At 45.2% G+C, this 18,616-nt stretch overlaps 1 protein-coding gene across 2 annotated transcripts in view; it reads right to left on the bottom strand.

Moving 5' to 3' along the window:
• KLF7 (KLF transcription factor 7) overlaps nucleotides 1–18,616 on the bottom strand; it is a 64,072-nt gene that overhangs the window by 10,008 nt on the left and 35,448 nt on the right. For both annotated transcript variants that reach the window (XR_010610664.1, XM_065670103.1), the window contains exon 3: nucleotides 5,191–5,314. Coding sequence is in view for 1 of the 2 variants with exons in the window: in XM_065670103.1 (XP_065526175.1) it covers nucleotides 5,191–5,314 (124 nt within the window). In the remaining variant the exon portion in view is untranslated. The remainder of the gene's footprint in view (nucleotides 1–5,190; nucleotides 5,315–18,616) is intronic.

Here is an 18,616-nt window from a genome sequence, read left to right as displayed (position 1 = left end):
GCACTGGCTTATTTATTCTTAGTAATAGCAAAAAATACCTATCCTAAGTATCACACAAAACCCCACGTATCTTTGGCTTTTGAGTAAACTGGTTTTGTAGGCTCCGAGGCCACCAAGAAAATCTCCTTCCAGAACTGACTTACCTTGAATGTCTTTTCACTTACTGTCCCATAGAGTTAGAGTATAAAAAAGCCAATACTGGCCTGAAGAACACCCAGATGGCTTATTGTGAGAATGTGGACCACACATATATGGGCACTAAATGTACTTTCAAAAAATAGTTTTTAGTTGAGTATTCCATATTTTTCAAGAAGAAGGTGGTAAAAGAATGAATTTAACTACTCAGTAAAAAAAAAGCCAAATACCAAAGATAAAAAAGAACACTCCGTCTAAAGGCAAACACCCAGAGGATAAACACCCTAAGCAGAGAAATGCTGAGAAAGAAAAGCACTATAATGAAGAGATTTTAAATAGTTAGGGGATCTTTTCTGTCCTGCTGGCAGTACTGCCCTGATGGGCAATCTATCTGCATCTACATGCAGAGATGAGTGACCAAGAGGTACATTTTTAAGACAAAGAAACCTCACAAGAAGGCAACTTTTGCAATAAAAGCCAGATATTCATCTTCTGCAGATGAGCATAGCTCTGCTCAAGTCAGCTGTTCTCTACTGCTTTGTAGTGGCTTACAAGGGGGTTAATACCTTCAGAGTGGTGAAAATTAAAAAGAAAGCCTTCAAAATAGGATGGGGGCTGCATTCCTGCAAGCTCCTGCATGAAGCACAGCAAGACAGATGTGAATCTGACAACGGACACTTGGCTTTCAACACAGCAGGCTCAGCACAGCTAGAATTCTCTAGCCCTAGGGTGCCAAAATATACCCTTGGACCAACATCCCTCTCGTGAGTCTAAACTGAGAAAGCAGCATGCTCTGGCTACAAGGGCTGGCAAAACAAAACAACAGCTTGAGCGGCTGCCAAAAAGACATGCACCAGCTGGCACTTCAGTCTAGGACTAGTCATAAGACCACCACCCAAGCATGGCTTTTCCTCCCTGACTGTCTCTGTCATAGATGCAACTCAGGAAAAAAGAATGCTGAGTCACAGCACAGCAAGACTGCTTCACAGCGGTAACCACAGTATTAGCATCCAGTATGTTTTTCAGCCCTAGAAAATGTTTATAGCTAATAAAATAGTTCCATATTTGCTAGTTTATAGCTAATAAAAAGGTACAATACTAATTCTTCACATTCTCCTGCTGATTAATTTGGTTAGTTCTATCTCTTGGTAAGGCTGGTGGATGTGGGTATTTATTTTTAGCAGTAAAACAGTATCTAAATCACACTAACAAAAAAAGCTACTCATAAGTGGACACATTTTTTTTAACTTCTGGGACCAGAGGCAGCAGTGGAAGAGGCTCCATAAGATAAGCTGTCAAGGGAAACTCCCTTCTTCACAAACTAGGAAACACCAGCTTGCTGGTCTCCAGCCCCAACCATAAGACAGACAAACCTGCTCCACACCTCTGGCTCTATACCTCTTCCAATTTCAGACCATGGCACATGGGCCCATCACAGTCTTCACTTGTAATCCCTCTCCCAGTCCAGCTCTTCCAGCAAGGACAGCTTATAGTAGAGTAAGATACCCTAATTCTGAAAGTCATACAGTGATGCATGAGACGTAAATTCCCTACTCCTAAACACGATTCCTTCCTTTCTCTTCTTGCTTTATCTCCTTAGCAACACAGCACTGCTTGGCACTGAAGCCTCTGAAGGAGAAAGAGGGAAGGTAACTACACTGAGAAGTAAATATATTGCTCAGCCATCTCTCTTACCAGCTGTGGATTCTCCACTGTGGGATGTGTTCATTCCAGCTAAGTGTGTCAAAAAGGAAACTGTGTGCACATGTACACATACACATACAGAGGAATATAAACTGCAATAGTCTGGCACTAAGATCCTATCTCCTAAACACATATTTATGTAGAACAAGCAATTGCCACTACCCTGTCATGCTCTTCCCCTTTGACTGCTGAGTGCTTGCACTGTGTGAGGAACATAAGGCTCGCTTTTGTTTCTGAAGAGCAAAATTCCTGGGGAATGCTAATAGCCAGCACACCCATGGTGCCTGGAAGGCAGTATGGACTTGTACACTGCTTTCTGCACCACTTTAACTGATTCTCATTTTTCCCCTGCGCCCCAAACCACACACCATTTGCAGTACATGTGGTGCTACTCAAAACAGTGGTAGTTTACTAACAATGTGATCTGAGGGTTGCATGATGTTGGAATACGGCTGGGACAGCAGGAGAAGAGAATCACATCTTATCTCTTTTGTTTTAAAACTGACTGGTACACAGAGGACATTAATACCCTTTCGATGTCAACCAGAAGGTCAGAGACACGAACGCATCTGAAAACAGCTTGGGAAGGGAACTGTAGCCAGACTGTATCCACAATGTTCCCCTTCTTTGCTTTCATGCTCAGATTGCCAAGGTATGGCCTTCACTTCTGAACAACAGGCATATGTTTTGTGCTATGTCAGTGTTGTTAAAAGAGCTCCAAAGGTCTTCCTAACGTTTAGCAAGTCAGATGTCTGAGAGAGTAACCACTCCTGTCAATAATGGTGTGTGCAATAAAAGGTGGCAGTTCAAATACAGAGAAACTGTTCTCTAGCTAAGAACCCCAGCTCAAAAAGGAGCATCTTTAATATTAAAAGCCTGCCTAAATAACTGAGGACAGACTCAGGCACATGTTTCAGTGTTTGCTTGAGGTAGTAGAGAGATCTGTGAATGACAAAAGAAGGGAAAATAGTGGTATGGCAGAGCAGGCCCAAAGAACAGTCACTGTCACATGCCTGCACCAACTGACTGGGAGGGCAAAGACCAATCTGTCTCCTGCCACCACACGCAGACGGTATGTGCACAGAGCTGAACAGTGCACAATCCCCAGCACTCTTAACATACTAATAAATATTTTCCAGCATCTACAGATTCAGCTGAAGAGCAGAAAATGCATTAGATGATTGCAAGAATGTATCTCTTGACTGCAGTGACTGAGTTGGCTGCCAAAGAAAAAATCCTACGTACGCAGGGATAATGTGTAAAGGGAGGAGTATGGATACTTAACAAAGGTTTGAAAGAGACCTGAGTAGTTGTAATCACTGAATGCATTTCTTTAGATTTCTGCTAAAAATATTGTCTGCCCTGACACAGAAACCCTGGGGTTTTGTGTGTATGCATGTATATGTATGTGCTTGTGTGGCCAGGATGGTTACTTTGTGCTTCAGAGGAAAGGAAAGAAAAGAAAAAGGCAATGCCTTACATTTAAAACAGAGAACATAACCATTCTCCTGCAGAGAGGTGCTTATACAAAAGCAGAACTCCAGAGGTCCCTATTTGGCTTATTCTGTCCCTCATTCTGAGCAAACAAAAGATAATCCAGGGATAAAACAAAAGATAATCCAAGAGGAAGCCCTCTGTGGGGAAAGGGGGATGGGAAGAGGGGAGGCAAGGGCAGAAGAGCACTTAAGGAGATGAAGCTCCTGGAAAGGCAGGATGTGAAAATGATCGAATTTCCTTCCCATAAAAGGATGGGGTCCCTTGTTTATGTCTCACACATCCTCTCTCCATGCATGTTCTCTGCTGGTCTGGTGTACCCAGAGGCTTCCTAGAGCCTTTATTGTATTACAAAATGTTTCCTTATCAGCACAGAGAACCTTAGTCCTGCATTAAAAAGATGGGTAATTTTCTTAAGCCTCTTAAAAAAATATATATAAATAGGATTAGCTGGATAACATGTTCGGATGCAAGCACATTATTTGATTACTCAAATAGTGGATCCAGGTTTCACCCAGGGCACTGCCAATCTCCAGCTGGGGGTGGGGCGAGGGGGGAAGTGCTCATTGTTCGATCCTGTCAGTGCTGTCAAGAGTCATTACAGGGGTAATTGCTTTTGCTCCACCCTAATTTCTTATCAATTTGGATTGGGGATAGGAAGGAAGGTTTTTCTTTTGGTTTTGTTTCTAAATTCAAAGAACACAGCTTTCAAAACCACTCAGCACCGAGCAAGGATGACCGGGTTTTTCAATGAGCTCTTCATTCACTCAAGCAGCTGAAGCAGTGAGCACTGTGAAAAGGAATCTGCAGTGAGGGGCAGCAGCCATGGCTCCCACTGGGAGCTGCTGGGTGCTCAGCTCACCAGGCAAAACTGGGCCCTTGTTTTTAAGTGCCCAGAGGGGAACCGTTGCATGACAGGCTCTTGAGAAACCCTGTCTCTGGGTACCTGTCAGGCCTTTAAATCTGGGCTCACACAGCATGAAGGTGCAGAGTATCTGACTATTTCCCACATCAAACAGATGTCAAGCAAGGGTGCAATTTAAAACTGTAAGGAAAGATTCACTAATAAGCAGGAATATGCAGAGATCACAGATTCTACACAAAACAATCCCATAAAATTGAATTGTAAGATGCATCTAAATCACTCCTGTGCTTTTGAAAACTATGCCCTTTCCTGTCTTCTACTGACCCCCTCCTGCTGAACATGGGGAAGCATGGAGCCCTGTACTCAGTGGTAAAGAGAAGACAACTATCATACAGAAATTAAGTGCTTTTTTCCAACAGATTTGGGCACTTGTGGCACAACAGCCACACACACTTCCCATCTCCCCTGCTGTACACCCACGTGTTTGTGAGGCCCACTCTGACAAAATGCAGGCAACCAGCAATGGTGCTTGGGCTAGACCTTGAAGCAAATAGAAGGAGCTCTGCCTTTGTGAGGGCACCAGGCTCATAGGATCAGGAAATGGCAAACTGTGGAGATGCTTTGTTTAGAGGTTCATCGCTGAAGTGGTCTAGGGCCCTCTGGAAGTCTTCTCTGCTTTAAGAGAAACCAGCAGGTTTCAGTCAGACCTACACCTGATCCCACATCTTTCTCTGTGCTGCGGTAGGGAAACAGCTCAGGCTGCCTAGGAAGTATTTCCCCTCTGCCAGCCGGCCTGGCCACTTAGGCAGAGATGACAGCTGCAGAGTGGAGGGTCCCTCCTTCACTTGGGGATCAAGGCAGTGGGACAGGAGGCCAGAAGGGCCCCCCCTTGCTTGGAGCCAGGTCTCTTGTCTCAGGGAGCTGGTGGCTTTATGCCATTCACAAAGCCCACATGTTGCTTGAACATTAGGAATGTTGGGAGGCTGCATTACCTGTCACAATGGTTGCATTTAAAGGGCTTTGCACCCGTGTGCTTTCTGTAATGCCTCGTGAGCTCGTCGCTCCGTGCAAAACGCCACTCGCACCCTTCCCACGAGCACTTGTAAGGCTTCTCACCTGCAGAGGGAAGGAGAGAACAGTCAGCGTGGCAGCAGGATTACTGAGCACCCAACTTGCAAGCCCTGTGTGCCCCCACCTTCTCTGTCCTGCTCAGGCAGCTAAGCCTGTCACACAATTCGTAGCAAATGTGGGATGGAAACAGCTTAGGACTATACTGAGGATGGATCCAGCCCAAATTTTACTACTGCTAAAATTACTGTGCAATCTTAATTCCCCTTTATAACAAAACCAGTCATTTACTCTTCAAAAAAGAATGTCCCCAAACGCCTGTGCTGCTGTGTAGCTTGAGCCTGATTTTCAGCCAGCACTTCAGCTCACTTTACCTTTGCCAATGAATTACTGTGGTACCTGTGAGTGGCTGTACTGACACCTGAACACAGTGCAGGTGTGCACCGCTCCAGTGACCACCACAAGCACATCCCATGCTTTACCCCAGCTGCCATTCACCCTTTGCACGGCCAGGCTAACATCTGTTGCCCTCAAGCTTTCATGCCCACTGCCCGCTGGGACTGCACCTTGTTTGGTTGCTTCTGACAACAAAAATTGTTCCTTGGTTCAAGAAATTACGTGTCAGGACAGTGAGTGCCAGAGGAGAAATGTTTCTTTAAATCAGCTGGTCCTTCAGGCTTTGTGCACTACACCTTCTTCTGTCCCAAAATATTAACCATACCACTGAAGGCAGTGAAACAGAGCAGCGATAAGACAGGAGAGATTCTGGTCTGCTGAGCTCATATCTACATATCTTCTAATGATAACCAGTCTCTGTGGGTCAAAGTCTGCCATGGTGTAACATCCGTGGAGTCATTAGCACCTTTTAATTTCCACCTTCTGAATTCCAAGGATTAGCACCTTCTGAATTACAAGGTTTCATGCCCCCTTTTCTTATTCGGTGCACGTGTATTCATGTGCATGCAAATTGATCATCTCCAAGCAGAACAAATGCTCCTGTGCATCTCCTCCTCTATAAACTCCATGTCACTATTCCCCACGCAGTCAGCACCGTATGGGTGCAACAGAAGAGGAGCGAGTTGAGATAAAACGCAGACAAGACATCACTTTCACACCAAGCTTCTGAGCTAGGAATTATAAACAGAGACGAGCTTCTTACTTATTTATTTGTTCTTAAAATTGCTAAGGAGGTGATCTTAAAAAATCCACCACTGGCCAAACTGAAGTCACGGTCTGTATGACCTCTCTATGCCAGTCACATGAAATAATCACTTGGCTCCAGCAGACAAGTTTCTCAGCACAGAGACACAGATTTCTACATTCAGCAAGTAAAGGAGTGAGATCTGATTATGGGAGATTTATGTATTTCAAGGTGACAAATTGGAGAGGCCAAAAGAGCAAGAAAAATGAAAAGGGCAAGAGAATGGCATGAAAATACATTTTTAAATAGCTGTTCTCTGGTGAGTGAGTCCCTGCAGACTTCTCATTGCAAAGCAGCTCTGCTGCACAGCGGTCACAGGCCCCAGAGAGAACAGCAGTGTGGACTGAGGCGTTAACTGGTGCTGAGCCATTTTACTGCCCTCTGAGAAGCTTCTCTGGCTCAGTAGCTCAATTAAAGGATTCACTGGGGTGAAGCAACAAAGAGGGGGCAATAGCTGGCAAGACTTCACCAAAATACCCATTTGTCCCTAAGTCCCTGAATGCAGAAAGGACAGCCTCGATGACTCTTGTGTGCCACAGCTGTTCATGGGAAAATGCCCAACAGGACAATGGACTGCGCCAGCAGTAACTAACACACACACACACACACCCCTCAGACTGTGCCTGCCTGGTCATCTCTGCACACTTGCCTTTTGTTCCTGTTTTCATTTAATAGGATTTCTTCAGGAAAAATAGGAGAAGTGGGGTAAGAAGCAACTTGTGAGTGTGCCAAGTGCTGGTGTCTTGTTTCTGGGCTTACTCAACTGTAATCCAGACACTGTCACCAGTGCTGGCCCCAGACACTGGAGCTGAAGTTGCAGTGCTCTCCCCGCCCTAGCCCTTGACATCCTACCTGGCATGCTGTATCCGCTCTCTCCTTTGCAGAGCAAAGGGATTTCCCCCGTCCAGGCCATGTCTATGACAGCACTCTGGTTTTGTCTGAGCAGTTCATGCATTATTCTTAAAAGCTGCCAGTAAACAAGCCTCAATTCAGCTTCCTCGGTTCTCTGACGCTCTCTAGTGCCTACCTCGGAGTGGAGACAGAAGGCAGACAAACTGCCATTGCTGCAAAGCAGATGCAGAAGAGGACTGCTCAGCCAAATCTGGTGGGTACAGCCTGGCTGAAGGATACAGCCACCTACAGAGCAGAAGGGTGAAGGCAAAACATCCTGGGCTTTCTATGAAACTATCAGACGACCAGGACTGAAGTGGAGTTTGGCTTGTTAGCATTTGCCAAGAGCTTTGGAAATGTACAGTGTTATATATAGGTTACAAGAGACAGAGATGCCAAGCATGATTACTGGTAAACCCATGGGATGCCACATATCTTTGTTACTTGCTGCAGGGGCTCCTTCCTCAAGTGTTCCTGGTCTGGCCTTGCACAGCCCTGAGCTGAGCTTTGTTTTCAGATGCTTTTCCTCCGTAACCCAAGCACCATTCCACAAAATGTCAGACAGTGCCTCTCTGAGCTCCAGGCAGCATGCTGGCACACAGCGCTCTGTGGAGCACAAGATAAATGCAAAGGAGCACAGTGACCTTTAAAGCCATGTCAGTCAGCTCCTTGACCTAGAGACCTCAAAGAGGTTAGATTTCCTGCCTTCCTGCACCTACTCAAAAACACAAGAGGCAGGAGACCTCTGTATCTCTGCAAGTTAAGACCAGGAACAAACTGCTTCCTTAATAGCTGCTTTCACCTTACCCAAAGATGGAATGAAAGCGTATCTTGCTGAGATGCACGTACGTAGGAAGCATGGGAATGGAGAAGAGGGGGAGGGTCCTCCTATCTCACTACTGGCAACGGCAGGGAGAAGAAATGGGAAGGATCCTTTCCATGTGCTAGAGTGCTCTTCTGTTGTTGCGGAGGATTAATGAGAATAAAAGGATAGATGGTGAAATCCTCCTCTGCTGAAGGCAATGGCAAAACTCCCACTCACTCCTACAGGGCCAGGATCTCCCCTTTTTAACAAATTAATTATGAGCTTCAAAATCCAATTAAAAATAGGAACATTGCGGAGCTGCGTCACACTGACTTCTTTTCAGGCTCTAATTCCTCAAAATTAATAACTGCACTTGAAACTTGTGCCTGCGAGCCACTCCCAGGAAGAAGGCTCTACTCCTTAACTCACCTATATTCAACACAAGGATCTGTGCAGTGCATAAACAGATCCATAAATCCACGTGTATACACATACACTCAACAGAGTAGCCTACACACATCCAAGAAGAAGCCAATACCCAGATACGCAGCTGTTAAATGCTGCAGTGCTTCAGCTCAGAAAGTCGTTCACATCGTGGGGCCAGTTCAGTCTTCACACATGCAGCAGCGCACCTGGGAAGGGCAGGCAGCCAGCAATGCAGACATATGTTCAAGCACTGAATTATGCAGTTTCCTAAGATGAGTACTAGTCTGAAAACAATACACCACTTGCTCATGGAAAATGTTCTAGAAACAACCCAGAGCTTTCAGCTTTCTCTAAGCTTTTCCCAGGGAGGGGGAGACGGCTACCTAGTGATTTCAAGCTTACTGACCACATTCCAGTTCCCTTGGGCAGTGGGCATCAGAGAGCAGTGCAGCACAGCACAGGCAAGCTGTGGAGTGAAGCGGTGGGTACGCAGGACCCAACATGCAGACCACGTGCATGTGAAGGATGCTGTTTCTGGCTAGCTGCAGCCTGGCCCTGTGGCCTGTCCGTAGGTGAAGCGTGCCAGTTGTGCGCTTGCAGAGCACCTCCTGGACAGGCCATCCAAAACCACATTTTTGCTCCAGCCAGGATGAACCAGTGAATGGGAGCAACCGGAAGCCTCACCTCAAGAGGGGATGCTTTATCACCAGAAAACACTTACTAGATACAACCTTAGTGGCCTGATGAGGACCCCCAGAAGCAGCCGGCAGATGCCTGCAAGCACGAGTGCTGTGCTGCAAGCTACTTTTCCAGAAAGACTTTATAATCGGAAAAGTTAGTGGTACAGGAATGCTATTAGCCCTTCAGATACATTTTACGGCTTTAGCCCATCATGACTGGATCCACGAAAAGCAGCCCTTCTTCACTGTGGTGACTACCCTGTGCTACATGGCCCATTTAATGCTCTTCCTGAAGCATATTTTCATACCCCGAGACTGGCATGGTTAGAGAATAGGCTTTCCATTGCCCTTCTGCTTATGGCACCTCACACAACCTAGCTCATCTCCTAGAAGTACCTCCAAAGCACACTTCAGTACAATCCGGCTCTCCGCTCTCTTTACTTCATCCAGCCTGGTCCAATCTGGTAACTGAAGAACAAAGACCTTTGCAAATTTATTGGAAACATGCAATAGTGAAGCTAGAATTTGTGAGTCATAACAAAAATCCGTCAGACTTTGGCAGCCCTGGAATCAGGTCACTATTTCTTTGGTGACTAAGACAAGTGCAGGACTCTAAATGTGAGGCATCTCGTTACAAAATAAACAAATGATTGGTACAGCTTTCTCTTGAAAGCCAGAAGTTTATAATTTGAAAATGTAAAAGAGCCAAGCACAGGACCTCAGCAACACTACCATGGTAAACACACATCAGGTCCCCAGCAACACATGACCGATGGAGCTGGGCTGGTACTGTGATGGACACACCACACTGGTCCTTGGGACTTCTCCCTCTGTTTTCCAGCCTCTGCCAGTTTTGGTGAGTTTCATCTCATGGAACTTCAGGTATCTGAAACAATCATCTGAAATAACCACCTATGGCTCTTTTTCAAGTTAATGGAGAGGCAAAGGCATGTGCAGAGCGTGACACATCAGTCCCCAGTCAGACTGGAATCAGAGGCGAATTTCCTCCTCTGATGGTATAATGGGCTAGGCAAGCAGCTTACTTGCAGGCAGCTGTATTTTTACTTTCCAGGCACAAGCCAGAGAACATCGTGTTTTCTCTTCAACATACACTTAGACTGTAAACCTTACACAAGCCCTTGTAATAAATATTCCCTCACAACACATAGCAGTGGGGATGTTGTCCCTTCTCAAAATCCAGAGATCCCCTGCCCTTGCCACCTACATCCCACAGACAACCTCTAGGTCCAAGGGCTATTTCTTTTGTATAAGGCAGCGCTGGCTACAGACATCTCACACTGGCTATTTCAACAGAGAGTGGTTAATAGACGTCTTAAGTCACAGAACACAGAGGTACATAACTCAGGTCAGCTGAGGCCACCGTCACGATCACAAAACCACAGCACACAATGGACACTGGGCATATTATATCTGCACTGTTTATTGCCAACCCTAAGGGTTAAAACATCACGGGTCCAGTCTCTCAAAGAAATAATGAGATTTTAAAGAAGGAAATGATAATATTTAGAGATCATTTGCCATCTGCTTTGTAGATAACCTAAGGCCATGATTTTAAACTTCCCTTCGCAGCTCTGCAGGCTAGAAACACGTATCACAAAATACAGAGACAGGAGTTTGTTCTCTGTTCCCTGGATTTCAAGAGTGGGGACTTTAAGAAGACGACCCTCCAGATTTTGGAATGTGCACAATAAGATCAAAGAGTTGGCAACACTGTGGGGTGAAATCCTGGCTCCATCAGTCACTGGAAAAAATGCCCATTAAGGCTTAAGTTTCAGCCTGTACCTTCACACGATTAGAAGTAAACAAAGATATTATGCTTATCATAGAATCGTACAATAGTTAGGGTTGGAAAGAACCTTAAGATCATCTGTTTCCAACCCCCCTGCCATGGGCAGGGACATCTCACACTAAACCATGTCACCCAAGGCATTATGCATCAGTATCTGTTTCATATCCCCCCCCCCCCCCCGCCCACCACCTTAAATATCACACCACAAGCATACATTGATTACAGCAAAGTTACTAAAACAAGCAAGTAGTTTTAGCCCCCGGTCCTGCAGTGAACTTCAGAGGAGAATCACAGTCAAAATCCTTGCTGGTATTTCTCCATGCTAAAATGCGGTGCAGTCACAGCACTCCTTTTGTCAATATGACTAATTTAGCCAAAAGAAACTGATACACGTTTTGAAGGCCATTCAAGTAAGTTATTTGTTGTAGTATGTTTTAAGAGCTCCTTAATATCATGTTACGCAACTACACCAAACTAGCATGCAAGAGTGTCCTTAAGAAAACAATAGAAACACCCCCTTGAAAATCACCATGTGCTCTAATCCATCACGAATTATTTACATACAGTTTCAGCACAAAAAGAAAAGTCTTCTGAAAGAAACACAAAACGTTTCCTTCCTTTTTAAAAACTGTGATTTAAAACCTGTTCAGAAGGAAACTAGTCCTAAGAGCCTCGATGTCCAAAAATATGTACTGAAAGACAGCTTTAGCTACGCTTGCTCCAATACTGTGCTCCTGGAGCACCACACAAACTGCAAATTACAACTGAAGGAGGAATTAAACGCAAGATTTCTCGCCTGGATCTTTCCCATGAGGAAGATCCGGGGGCCTGAGCCATGCAAAGAAATGTGTGAAGAATCAAGTAGTGCCACTGGCTTTTTAAGAGTGCTTTAATAGCTTTTCTTGACACCCTTTCTGAGAAATCTTTTTGGGACCTGCTCTTCCTGGTCTCATGACTACGCCGATGCAGAAACAAACCAACAACCCAAGGCCTCCTTCAGAGGCCAGTGGTCGTGGGGATGCCGTTGGTGCTCAGACATGCCAGCAGCCAGTGCAGCTCCCAGTGGGAAGCAGCCCCCCCAGACCGCCTTGCAGAGAAGTGCCAGGCAGGCAGTCGTATTTGCTTTGCAGTTTATTACTGAAGTCTGCCACAGCACAATGGGATGCCTAATGTGGAACATCACATTAGCAATATTTTATATTTATGTAGCACTCTTCATCTCCAAGGGTCCCTGAGAGCTTTACAAGCTACATACATGGCATACCAATGAAGCTGAGCCATAATTCTTCTAATTAGCTGAACATCAGCACACAGCACATGGCACAACAGAAAACGTTAGTGGTCACTCCTCTCTTCCTACGGCAAGGGCCGTGTGGTGTTTAATAGAAGCATGGTGCAGAAGGGCACTCAGTTTTAAGGATTCCTGTGAAAATGAAATCTAACCAGACAGGTCTCCTTAACACCCGTGCCTGTCCTCCCTCATAACATGCATACACTTTGAGTCAGAGAGGAGACACAGAAGAGAAGCAGCCCAAAAGTTGCTGATTGTTAAATATCCCCATTTTCACACTAGATACAGCAAGTTACCATCACATGGCTTAGGCAGCTGCTCTGCTGGTAAGCCTACTGAAAACCTAGTGAGCAGCTGTTGTTCGCTGCACAACAACATCCCCTCTTTTTAAGATTAATAAGTTCATTTCTTTAGCAAAAAGGAAGAGCAGGCTATTTAATACACACATCCTCCAGAGATCAATGCTAACATCTAAGCGTATGTGCGTGCAACCCATCAACCACTAAAACTAATTACGAAAATCAATTTCAGATACTTTCCAGAGCCTTTCATTCCTCAATATACTCCTAATTGATTTTTGTTGGAGAATGGAAAGCCTAACTATTATTTTTATTATTACAAAGGAGTGCAAGGGGGGGCAGTGGTCAGTGCTTAAGTGGCTCACCAATGCTTTCTACCCAAAAAGAGAAAAAAGAAGAAGGAAAAAGAGAAGGCATTTTATTCACAGTTTTGCCACCTGCTGGAAAGATGGAAAGGCCTTTGAAGGGTGACAAAGCACAAGAGAAAAGCTGGCAGGAGACAGGATGGGGCAGAAGAGGAATGTGACAGGATTGTGAAACACACAATATGAGAAGGTTGTACCTATTTTTAGATGGGCAGGGATGATCAAGTGCAAAAGCAGTATATTTCCAGGAATGATGTACAGCTCCTTTCATCCAAAAAGATCAGCAGTGCCCATACAGAGAGATAGCTCTGATCATGTCTATATTAGAGATCGGAGAAAAGAGGTTAAGAACCAGACCCAATGTCCAATCAGTCTTTCTACAAACTTCTAAGCTCTGGATTAGTCCCTAAGGGCTTTGTCAAAGCTTGTCTATGGAGCCAGCAGCAGTCTTCGGCATGTAGCCATTCAGGAAACAAAAAGAAATGAATTTTTGCAGCATTATGTCTTACACACACACAAGCACCTAACATACAACCACAAAGCCCACCTGCCTAGCCAAAGAGCAGAGAAAAGCAAAGCATGGAGCAACATTCAAAGAAATGGGAATGTTCCATTTTCTACTCTATTTAAGAGGACACATTTAACGAATGCCTGCTGCCATACTGCTGAGCACTGAATGTGGAGTAGAATGCCATGCTCTATCTCCTTGGGTCATCAAGAAGGATAAAACCTTAGGAACACTGTTCCCTTTTCAAACCCCTTCTCTCCCGAAGATGCTCCCGGCTGTCAGAGAGTGGAGCCGGGGGCCGGCGCCAGCCTGGGTGCACAACCCATACTTGTGCCCCATTAACGGCCAGCACATCCTCCCCCAGCGCCAGGCCCTGGGGACAGCAGCAGAGCGGCAGGCCCAGGCGGGCAGCCGGAGCGGCACTGTCAGCAGCACTACCCAATTAAGCCTCCGGAATAAGGGAGTGAAGGGGACAGGAAAATTGAAAGGAGAAAAGGGAGAAAGCAAAGGAAAAAAAAAGGATGGAGTTGCTTGGCAACAGGAGGGCAGAAGCAGCTGTGCAGCAGGTCGGGCTGGTACCCAGGCGGCGGGCTGGCCCATTAGCACCCTGCATCTCATGCATTTCGTGCCGGGGTCTCCTAGTAACAGCCTGTGCATGCCGGGCTGTTGCGCGCTTCCCCTCCTCTCCTCCTGTTTCTCCCCACCATGCGAGGCATTGCTGTTTGCCCTAATTACACATTCTCTGCTGCTTCAAGCTGCCATTACTTCAGTCCCCAGAGGAGCAGCAAGAACTTTAAAAAAAATCTCCTCTAATAAGGGCTTTTAGTTCCAAATACAGGGGAGCTCTGAGAGCTCCAAGATGCAAGGCAAGGTAGCGGCGGCAGAAGGAACAGATGAAAAAGGTGAAAAAGATCAGCAGTTCACTGGGTCAGATTTTTCCAGAACCCTGAGATATATTTTTCCCTTTGTTTTTTGTATGTTATCCCAGAGGATGGACAATGAATGCAGCCCTTCATGGGACACAGGGTGTATTTACATAATCTGGAGCAGTGTATCGAACATGTGCGCGCTGGAAACCAAGAGTTTCTGAGAAATTCCAGGCAAAATATGAAGGCAAATATTCCAGGCAAAATACCAGACACATCTATTGGGAACTAGGAGCAATGAAAAAAAAAAAAAAAAAGAGGAATAGACACCCCCTTTTCCAAATGCTAACGTTTTAAAGAGTTCTGCTCCATATTTTTGCTAATGAATGTGGGGTTTTGCTTATTCAAGCTACAACAGTGCTGATGTTTTTCACCATTTATCTGTCACTTCATTGTCTCCCTTTTGCCACTGAAAACTCAGAAAGTGAGGACCAAAAAATATGACACAGACTGGCAAAGACAGCACAGGAATAAAAGACAAAGAACATACATTCTTTATGTATGGAAAAAGAAAGAAAAAAAAAGGGAAAAGAACATACATTCCTTTCTGTTTCCCAGTTTTGTCAACAAAAGAAAGAAAAAAGAAAGAAGACTGAGGATGCTTCCATTCATTCAAGTACTGGATTTGATTCGAGGGTGAAGGTGGAAGGGAAATCATGTGCTTGGGTTTAAAAACTACACTGGCAGGTTCTCCCAGTGAAGGCTGCCCTGGTGTGGGGGCAAGGCTACCTACATGATGGCAGGCATTTGATGTTTCTGAGGGAGATCCCATTGTCCCTCACGCTTTCTCCTGTCCTGGGGCTGGAGGTGGCAGGTTGAGCTCAGCGGTGCAGAGGCTCCTTGCATCTTCACCCTCAGTGAAGAAGCCTTGTCAATACTGCTGGACAAACCTTGGTGAATCAAGCAGCCTGGTCTGAGGAGCACAAGGCAGTGAGTATAGGTAACAAATTTTACTGGCTAGAAAGTTTCCTCACCTGGATTTTGGAGAAGGCACAAATGATGACCTATCCTTTGCTCTAAGGGAGGTACAAGCACCCAGCTGGAAGCCACCCAGGTCATTCATGCTGCCACATGAATGTAACTAAAGGAGGACACAAATGTAGTATGACATTCCATTGCTGTGTGACACTGCATGAAACACATTGCCTAATTGTTGTGGTTTAACCTCAGGCAGCAAACCAAGTACCACTCAGCCCAGGTCATTCCTGCAGTCCCAGTGGGATGGGGAGGAGAACTGGGAAAAGGTAAAACCCATGGGTTGAGATAAGAGTAGTTTAATAACTGAAGTAAAATATAGCAACAACAATAATAATAGTAATTGAAAGGGGAGAGAGAAAGAAATAAAACCCAAGAAAATCAACTGATGCACAGTACAACTGCTCACCACCCGCTGACCGATGCCCAGCCAGTCCCTGAGCAGCCGTAAGTGCCTCCTGGCCAGCTCCCCCAGTTTACATACTGGGCATGATGCTCTGTGGTATGGAATATCCCTTTGGCTAGTTTGGGTCAGCTGTCCTGGCTGTGCTCCCTCCCAGCTTCTTGTGTTCCTCCTCACTGGCAGAGCACAAGAAACTGAAAAGTCGTTGACCAGGGTAAGCACTACTTAGCAACAGCTAAAACATCGGTGTGTTATCAGCATTGTTCCCAGATTAAGGCAAAAACCCAACACTGTACCAGCTATTAAGAAGAAAATTAACTCTATCCCAGCTGAAACCAGGACACTAACTAACACACATTCAAAGCCAAACAAAGCCCAGGAAAAATAATTACCTTTGGGATTCTGTGGCTTTTACAAAGAATTAATGATAAATTTTTATGACATGTATGACACTCATATGAAAATCAATTTACAACAAATCAGAGCTTAGTCCATTCAAATTGATTTTTACCCAGATATTCATAGATAGACGTGTTCTACTTAAGGACTATTTTCCACTACATAGGCCAAGTTTTTAGTTAAGCTTGTTACACTGGGGACAGCTCTTTTCTCCCTGCCCCTCCCCAACACACATGCCACATTCTCCTAAAATCCAAGTATTTTTCCTCCGACTTCTAAAATAACAAACAGTAACCACACTGGAAAAAGACCAAATGTGGAAAATTTCACTCTGAAGAAGGAAAAGCTTTGCAAAGTTAGAAGTGACCAGCAAGAAGACATCCAAATGGAAGTTTATGCAAAATTAACTATAATACAGTTCCTTGCAGTTACATATTGAACAAAGCATACGCAGATGTGCATGCCTGTATTTTTATAACATTCATTTCCAAGAACTAATATGAGAGTCTAGTGCACTAATGAACACTTATGGTCATCATAAAAAACTAGAATGACATTGCAAAATTGTCCAACTAATCTATTAAGTTCTATCGGTGGCACGAGTCCAGATGTACAGGAGGAAGGAATAAATCCCTGCTAAGCCTTTGAATGTGCATTACCATACAGTGAGGACACCTTTCTGTCAGAACTCAGCTGGGGATCAGCTTTTATCTTGAAACACATGCTTGTCATTATTATCTTAGCTAGCACGCCTGCAAGTGGGTTTTTTCAGCATTCCGCTTTTGCAGCCCTAGTTTTCAGTCCTGGGTTTTGAAGGCCAGGCACTTTCAGGAGCAAATCTGCCCAATCCAGCATTTGGGCTCCTATCTGCAAATGGGGACTGCTGGCATTGCAAACTGGCTTTTAACTCTTATTAAGCCGCCTTATCGTGTTTAAAGGTGACCAATGGAAGGATTTTGGTTCTGCAGTGACACAAAGGTTTTGGTTACTTTGAGAGACCTGTGAATAAAGTAGATCCCACGCAGTATTTCATCCTCCCCTTTCCAAAATGGCTGCACTAGTCCTTCAAATTGCCCTGACCTGACATCCTTGTCTCTCACTCATTTCAATCTACCGCAGCACATTACCATTTGCTGCTTGACACGTGGTAACCAACTGGCTCTTAAGACTAATGTTAGACACAAGTTTTCTGTCCAGTGCAGAGAGGTCCATCCAGGCTGCTGGCTACTTGTCCAGATGTGACCCAGACTCACATGGCCATACCTAACTTCAGAAGAGCCTAACCTGCTTTTGAGATGAGAGGCAGCACACTTGGCTTTTCCTGCCCAGAGAACTTCAGCTCTCCCAGCCTGCTCAGGCCCTTATCCAGTAAGCCCACCTTAGCCTAAAACAGCATCGCTGAGCGCACAGCTCTGACACAGGCCTGCTGTGACCTCAAATCAGAAATGCCAGTGCTTTGGACAAATGGGACAAGAAAATGATAGCTTATCATCATTAACTTGCCATTTGTACCCAGTATGGGGCAGCAGCAACACAAAGGGAAATCAGCAGCAGACAAAGGGCTTTTTCTTCTAGTCTTTCTTTGTGATGCCTACCATTCACCCCCTTGCCATGTGCCTCATGGGGGCTCATAGGTGGATGGATATAAAGAAAACACTAGATGACAAACTAGAGATGGCCCCTCCATGTCGTGTCTCACTTAGGCAATCTGCCATAACATTTGGAGGTGCCTACACACTCCCTCCTGCAGCTGCTGGACAGCAAACACCACTTTCTACATCTCCCTTGTGCCAAAAATCATCTCACATGGCAAATAAACAAACAGACAATATGTGTTTTCAAACCCAAACAAAAACCTGTTCTGTCCTATTCTTTTGGCAAATGATGGAGCAGAAACATGGGACTAAGAATTCAGGTATTGGCAACTACGCAATGGATGAACGCCACCGGTGTTCTAGATGGCAAGGGCTGCTTTTGGCCGGGCCCATCATCCTGCTGCCTGGGAGGTTCACAAAACTCCTTCCTCAGCCTAAGCTCTCTCTGTAATAATGAAGTGAAGCTCTGGCCTTCGCAGTGAAATCACAACACTCTACTCTAAACTTGCCAAATGGCTAAAAGGCTTCAAAACCAGAGGCTTTAAAGAGATCATGATCGGGTTGGGCTTATTTTAATCTGCTTTGATAAACACTTGTTAGGTTTATACCCTAAAAAACTTCAAAAACATCCAACCCCACAATAAAGCACACCTTTCTAATTTGGCAATGCAACTGTCTCCCAAAACAAATTCAGCCATGAATGAAGGTCTTCCTCACAGCCCCCTCCCCCCTCACTTCCTTGGCTCTTCTTTCCAATAGCACGTTCGTCTACTGCT

This window comes from Lathamus discolor, chromosome 3 (genome assembly GCF_037157495.1).
Source record: "Lathamus discolor isolate bLatDis1 chromosome 3, bLatDis1.hap1, whole genome shotgun sequence".
Classification (NCBI taxonomy): domain Eukaryota; kingdom Metazoa; phylum Chordata; class Aves; order Psittaciformes; family Psittacidae; genus Lathamus; species Lathamus discolor.
Note: the sequence above shows the minus strand (reverse complement) of the source record. Positions and strands in the feature narration are given on the sequence as shown.